This window comes from Lethenteron reissneri, unplaced genomic scaffold (genome assembly GCF_015708825.2).
Source record: "Lethenteron reissneri isolate LAM-NWPU_2019-01 unplaced genomic scaffold, ASM1570882v1 scaffold_1223, whole genome shotgun sequence".
NCBI classification, from domain to species: Eukaryota; Metazoa; Chordata; class Hyperoartia; order Petromyzontiformes; family Petromyzontidae; genus Lethenteron; species Lethenteron reissneri.
The window spans coordinates 58,103-64,728 of record NW_026890919.1 but is presented as its reverse complement, the minus strand read 5'-3'; the positions used below and the strand labels follow the sequence as shown (position 1 = coordinate 64,728).

Here is a 6,626-nt window from a genome sequence, read left to right as displayed (position 1 = left end):
TCAGTTTTGTCGACCAAGTCTTCAACGTGTGGAGGAAGTTCTCAGGAACCGTAACCATCGCAGCAGTAGCAGTATGAGAGTGATAAGGAGGTGGACTGCTGGTCAGAGAGTGACTAGAGTGCATCGGTGAGTAACTAGGTGAGAACCGACACCACTACAGAGATGTGGTGGCTGTGTTTGGTGGTGAACTGTGTACAGGCCTCGACATACAACACCTGACTTACGAACATCCTCACGAACCAGCTTCCATAATATATTTTTTACATCGACTTAAAAAGTGAACTCGCACTTGCAAACTGAATCGCCGGAACTATTTTATTCAGCGGAGCGAAATGTAATGAGTCGAGTCGCGTTGCGCTGGGAGTGAGTGTGTGTGCGTGAAAGTGAGCAGATGGAGATGTTTGTTGTGGCCTGGCATTCTGCGCTTTAGATGGCTTTATGGACCTTTTCCCTCTTGCTGCATGGAACCTAAGTTTGCTTGTGTTTTTTATGTTACTCCGAATATCTACCATGTATTTCAAAATACAACCCTGTGATCTGAGACATTGAGATACTTTCAAGAGAGTCCTGGGTGAGCACAAGAAGGGAAGTAAAAATACGGCCTGAAATGTTTGCAAAGACAAAAGATGTCAACTAAAAAAAATAGTAAAAACAACACCACAAACAGCAACTGATTATACTCTTTGGTTCTTTCGGTAAAGTCACATAGGTATAAAATGAAATAGATAACGACGTTTCGGGCGCAACACAAGCGTCCGTCATCAGGTGGGAAAGCATGATGTTATACCTACGTGACTTTACTGAAAGAACCAAAGAGTATGGATTCCTGCAGTCACGAAAGCTTCAAATCAAGATAGCAACTTATTATTTAAGAATAAAATTATTATTAAACTACAATAAATTAATTGGAGATTTTATTTTATCTCTGCTATACCTCAAAGAGGGGTCTTGTCTTGGTGAGATGTTGAGTATTTACGCATGAAGAACTTGATCAAGCCTGCAGTGGAGCTGCGTTGGCTGTGTGCGTCTCTGCAAGTGTCATTGCGGCTGTGGCATGTGTCGCCCTCGAACTGTGCAACCAAACTCGGTGTGATCTTCAGAGTTGGAAGGAAGCCACAGAAGTAGGGGGGAGCCTCTGCTCGTGATGATAGGAGCCACTCGGAGGGCGCCACGGAGGTGCTTCTTGCCCATCTGTCCTCGGTGCGTCCTGTTGCTGCAGAATACGCCAAATCGACGGTGCGCCACTACCACATCGTGCTGCTGGGCGGCGGTGTGGTGCAGCGCACCTGGGTGGCCGACAAGAGCACCGTGCCGTTTGAGGGGCAACACCAGTTCGAGCAGCTGCAGGGTGACGCGCCGTGGGGCGGCTCTGCTGTCAATGAAGCAAGTGGCCCCAAGGTGAGCACCGCAAAGGGGCCTGGTGTTCTTCCCACAATCCCCCAAGTGGTTGGTGGGTGCCACCCACAAATTTAGATTGAAAACTCATTTGTTTAGTGTTTAAATTTGTTGTCCTTCCCTGCACCTTCGATTGGCACGGTTGACTACGCGTGGTGCAAAAGAAGTTCTACCTACATACACAACTACTAATGCTCGAAAGCACTGCTTGCATCGTGATTGGTGGGTGAAGTGAGAAATATGCCGGGATGGTGTTGAGAAGAGACGATATCATGGTTTATTTTTTCTAACTGGCCTCGTTGTGTTGTGCAGCATTTCTCAAGATGTGGGTCACCATCCTCAGGGGTCCAATTGTAATGAGATGGACTCTGGACTCTCTAAATGCAGGTGCATTTAGAGGGTCTAGAAACCCCAAATTGTATTTTATTCTTTGGGTTGCAAATCTTTCGGTCACATTAAAGGGGTCTCTGGTGGAAGAGTTTGAACAGCCCTGATTTAGAGGAAATATTTATTTACTTTCCTGGAGAAAATTGATAATCAGAGTTTGCTAATACAGCAGTAATTGTTACCTTGACACAGGTTTTCGCATTCAATATTATAATCCTGAATTGGCAGTAATTGTGTTAACAGGGACGGGTTAACACAATTAGTGGGAGAGGTGAGTTGCAGGTTGTGTGTGCAGTTGTGATGAGTGTGAAGTATAATGTTGTCTTGGGTTGTAAGTTATTCGTAAGTTCTGATGGTGGCGGTGTGGTCTCCAATAACTACTTCTGATCATTTATTTACGGATGTGCTTATTAGGTCTGCACGGGTGGGCGTTTGTACCTGCATTCCTGCACGGAGAGCCCAAGGGCTCTGCGCATGTACAAAGCAATATAAGCTACAACTATATCTGGCATGTGTGTGCAAACCTAATGCAGTCATAACATTGTGTGGGCATGCACACACGACATCCAAACGTAGATGTCTAACGGTTTGGCCTAATGCCAATTCCATAGCAGGTTATAAAACACGTCTATGAGATGGAATTGCTGGAAAATACTTAGCATAAGAGTAGATTAACTGAACCTGAAGGTAATATTTGCAGACTTTGAAAACATTGCAGTCATGGCTGTTTTGAATATAATTTAAGCTACATTTCCTTGTTTTTGTCTGTTTAGTCTTCATTATTAAGGATGTTGATAAACTAAACAAACTAAATCCATAACTTCCATTAATATGTGAGTATGTACGGGTTAGCATTCTATATCAAGCATAGTAAAATGAGTAACATTAAATAGAATTTTTACACTTTTCAGCAAAGGTCAACAGCATTGATGCATAAGCTCAGACCTGTAGTGAGGGGTCACAATAACTTTTGTACAGATGATAAAATATAATTAAATATTAGTGTAGAGTTGTCTTGCTATAAGCAATTTACCTGATAGCATGCCATCGTAATGAAAGGGATCCCAAAAACTAGCCGATTAAATATATGTAAGCCTTTTCGGCCACGGTGATGATGTCACATGCCTAGATGTCATTATGCATGACATCTCATGACACGTCATGCGCCATTTCAGGTCATCGCATTGTGAGGCGCGGAAGGGTATGTTATTAATCGTTTACAGCCGTGATTCATTCGCTGTTGGACAAAGGTCTTCCTAAGCCTGTGCCATCTCTCATGGTTCAAACAATCCACCTAGCACCTGCACATATGATAAAATCAATGCAAATTTATGCTTTTTTGTGTATTTTAATAGAATAATTTATCTCGGAGGAAACGCAGTGAAAACCAATACAAAAAGGCGATAACACTCAAAAGTTTTTCATGACATTCTCTATGGTATTCACCAGCTTGCCTCCAGTGTTGGGTTCTTGGTGTGTGCCATCATGCCCAGCACAGGTCTTCTATTTGCATACTGTCTAGGATGGCCACCAAGAGCAGATACAGAATCAAGAATCAGGATATGTATACTGGCGGAATACGATGGCCTATAAACCTCTTTTCACAGATGTCCAGTAGGGGCAGATCAGAACGTTGCAACAACAGACAATACAAAAACACAAAAGGAGTGCAAAATATAGAGAAGGTAGAACAAAAACTTTATATATACAAATCAAACTAAGCAATTGTTTTATCTTACCAGGTAAAGTCCACTGAGCTAGTAGTTTATTTTTCAGAAGCGACCTGGCCAAAAATGGTAGCTCAACGAACGTAGCTAATCATACAAACATTGCACAGAACACCATAGTGAGTATATTAATGGCCAAGGTAATATTACGTGACCAATACTGATTTTTACCAGTATTGCATGCCGATGGTCAGATTAACGTGCAAGGAATGCACTTACTTTGATTGTGGTGTTTGTTGGGGGTCCTGAGCCATGTGTCTATGTGCTAACGTGATGCAGTCATAACAGATGCCACTTTAACGTATGCTCCGCTGGTGCTATTCATGACTGCCAAGCCCCACGTGATGCTCCCTTGCCTTTCCGCAGCTCTCGAAGCACTTCTCGGCCAAGGTGCGTGCGCAGTGGGAGGAGGGGATGGCGGAGGTGGCGAAGGGCCCAACCACTGTCATGCGATGATGCGGCACGATGCCTACAGCCGCCCAACGTGTGATGGTGCCGGGGCCTCGGGCTCCCCACGTGCCACTGCGCCCACCAGCAGCCCAACTCCGCCCGCCAACTGCGGCAAGCCGGACCTCCAGGCACGCGCAAATACCGAGCAAAAGGGAGGGCAGAGTGGCCACGCAGCAGAGAGAAATGGCCGGCAGTCGCCGCGCTCAAGCGACTCGCCCGGGTCCGGCACTGGACCAACGTTACCAAACTTCTTCAGCAGCCACATGTTCCCCTCGTCCATCTCCAACATTCAGCAGCTGGTCAACAGTCAGCAGCTTTTCCCGAACACCGCCAACAACCACTCGGAGTCAGGGAGCAAACGTGGAGGAGCATCGCGACCCCGCATCAGGAAGCGCCAGGGAGCCAGTGATGCCTCACGCCCCACTGCCTCTCTCCGTCAGCAGCAGCAACAGCTCCAAATAGATGCAGCCAAAGTGCCGCCACCTGCTGCTGTGGACACCATCATAGCCCAAGGCAGCAAGCAGTTGGTCGTACAGCCGACTACTGGTCGCCAAAGGTCACGTCCTTCTGCAGGGACGGCCAGCAAAAGCACCTCGACATCTAGAAATCGTCAGTCGGCTGCGGGTAGTTTCCTGTAAGCAGCCCGGTACCAGTAGTGCCCCTGTAAGCTCTGGCTGTACAGGTACAGAAGCTGCCACTGAGGGCATTGTGTCGAGCGCAGCCGGCGGAGCAGCCATGAGTAACGGCAAGAAGAGACAGAGGCGCGTGAGAGCCCCCGCTTCGGTTAAGAGCGCTGCTGGCGCTTCTGTGCCCAAAAGGGCGCTTCGCAAGAGGGACAGAAAGACGAGCGCAGGGCGGTTGGCCGCACATCCTGAGGGCTCCAAGCAGGGAGATGGGGCGCAGGCAGCCGCACGCATGGACGCCACCGGAGCCTCCGCTGCGTGCGTGGTCACGGGGGAGGCTTCATCAGCTGCTCCTGCCCCTGACCCGGCCGTGAGCAAGAAGAAGAAAAGCAACCCTCCCCCCCAGGGCAGCAAGCGGAGTGAGATGGCCCTGGCGCGCTACAACTACTTCTGCCAGAAGCACCGACCACAGGTGAGAGCACAGACGGAACCGCACCCGGCGCTTGCATCGGGCAAGGCACAGGTCACGGGGGTCGCAGGATCACGGGGGTTGGTGTACTGTGTCCGATGGTGAGCTTTGTCTTCTATGGTCAGCGCTTTTCACACGGGGTGTGTGGACAGCTGTAGGTCGCTTCACCATGCCCGCACTCCTTGATTAATTCCCATTGTAGGACCTCATTAAATATTGGCAATGCCATACATTTCTTACCACGAAGCGGACGTGAAGGCTTTGTAAGGAATTGTTTAATTTGCACATTTTCTGCATATCAACAACGTGTTGACTTGCATATTATCTCACATTGTGGAAAGTGGGGTCCTGTATAAAAACAAACTGAGCAATCTTGGTGTGCCAAAAACACATTATATATTTGCTTGGCTGTCTCTTGTCTATAACCTGACTGGTGTGGATATTACATTGTGTAGGTTGATTGCTTTTCTCTTTTGTTCTTTTTCCTCAATGTTTTTTTCTCACAACGAAATAAGTTTCCTTGATTTCAGCTGTAATTCAATTGGGGAGCATCGAGCAAAGGTCACGTGACCCCGAGGGCACTTCTGTTGCTGGAGACATGAACATTTCCGTGTCATCTTCTCCACAGAGCAGAGGCTACGTGTGTGCAGGGAACTACGTTGTAACTCCTTAAGATCATCAGTGCAGGTGCCACTGACTCTAAAAAGACTGCTTTTTATAGGCACAACGTGTTTGTGTTGTCCTAATTTTCTCTATTTAATCATATTCAGAATTGTGTCAATTATGGTATTTGAAAACTAATATGGGTCATAATCGTAAATGAGATGTGGTCAGTGTTATTGGTCAGTTGTGTGGCAATGGGATGAGGTAGGAGGCAGACCTGTGCCACTCAGATTCTTGTTTGGCTGAGAACGCTGGCTCTGCACCACAGATTCTGTTTAAGGAGAAACTTAAACATTCTTCTTTAAACTCTGGTCTGGTCCATCTGCTTTTGACAGAGGCAATGCGCCCCATTCCCCGCATTTTTATACGATTACAAAGCAATTGAGATATCATTGCCAGGTTAAGTTGAATGAAATCACTGATGGATGATGATGCTGCTTTTGTTTTGTATTTCAGAGTTAATTTGCCACTTAGACTTAAGAGCAGTATTCCACTGTGACATTGATAATTTCTAATTTTATTCTAATTTGTGTGTGAATGCTTGAGCTTCAGATGCACATGTGTTTAAGTGGATATCCCAGCATGATCAGTCTCCTTTGTATGGCTAATAAAGTCTAGCAACAACACATTTTCCATTAAGGTGATTGAGACAGATAATTGTGGAAGGAATTTCAGAGTGTTACTTTGATGCCCCCTTGATATTTGTGAATTGGGCATTAGGTCCTTATGTGTTCCATGGTCTGTTTTGGGTGGCCACAGTTGTACACAGGAGAGGTTTTAACTTTCTATTTGTGCATCAAGTAACCGCATTTGCCCTGGTTTGTGCGGTGGTTGCGGTTTAGGATTATTGGCCCATAATCATTACAGAAGATCGAAGAAGGATCTTTTGCGTGAGGTGTATGTGTGTGACTT

At 46.4% G+C, this 6,626-nt stretch overlaps 2 protein-coding genes across 3 annotated transcripts in view; both read left to right on the top strand.

The window, feature by feature from the left end:
* Positions 1-1,125: 1,125 nt before the first annotated feature.
* On the top strand, positions 1,126-3,965 carry LOC133361763 (histone-lysine N-methyltransferase NSD2-like; the record flags this gene model as incomplete). Its single annotated transcript, XM_061580760.1, has 2 exons — positions 1,126-1,398; positions 3,876-3,965. Coding segments are annotated over 2 exons (363 nt in total), but the record flags the coding sequence as incomplete, so codon positions are not given.
* LOC133361759 (histone-lysine N-methyltransferase NSD2-like) overlaps positions 3,956-6,626 on the top strand; it is a 25,921-nt gene continuing 23,250 nt past the window's right edge. Inside the window, exon 1 of one of the 2 annotated variants that reach the window (XM_061580757.1) lies at positions 3,956-5,054. In XM_061580757.1, coding sequence (XP_061436741.1) covers positions 4,695-5,054 — 360 coding nt within the window. In that variant the 5' untranslated portion in view covers positions 3,956-4,694. The remainder of the gene's footprint in view (positions 5,055-6,626) is intronic. The other variant, XM_061580756.1, reaches the window with a different exon arrangement.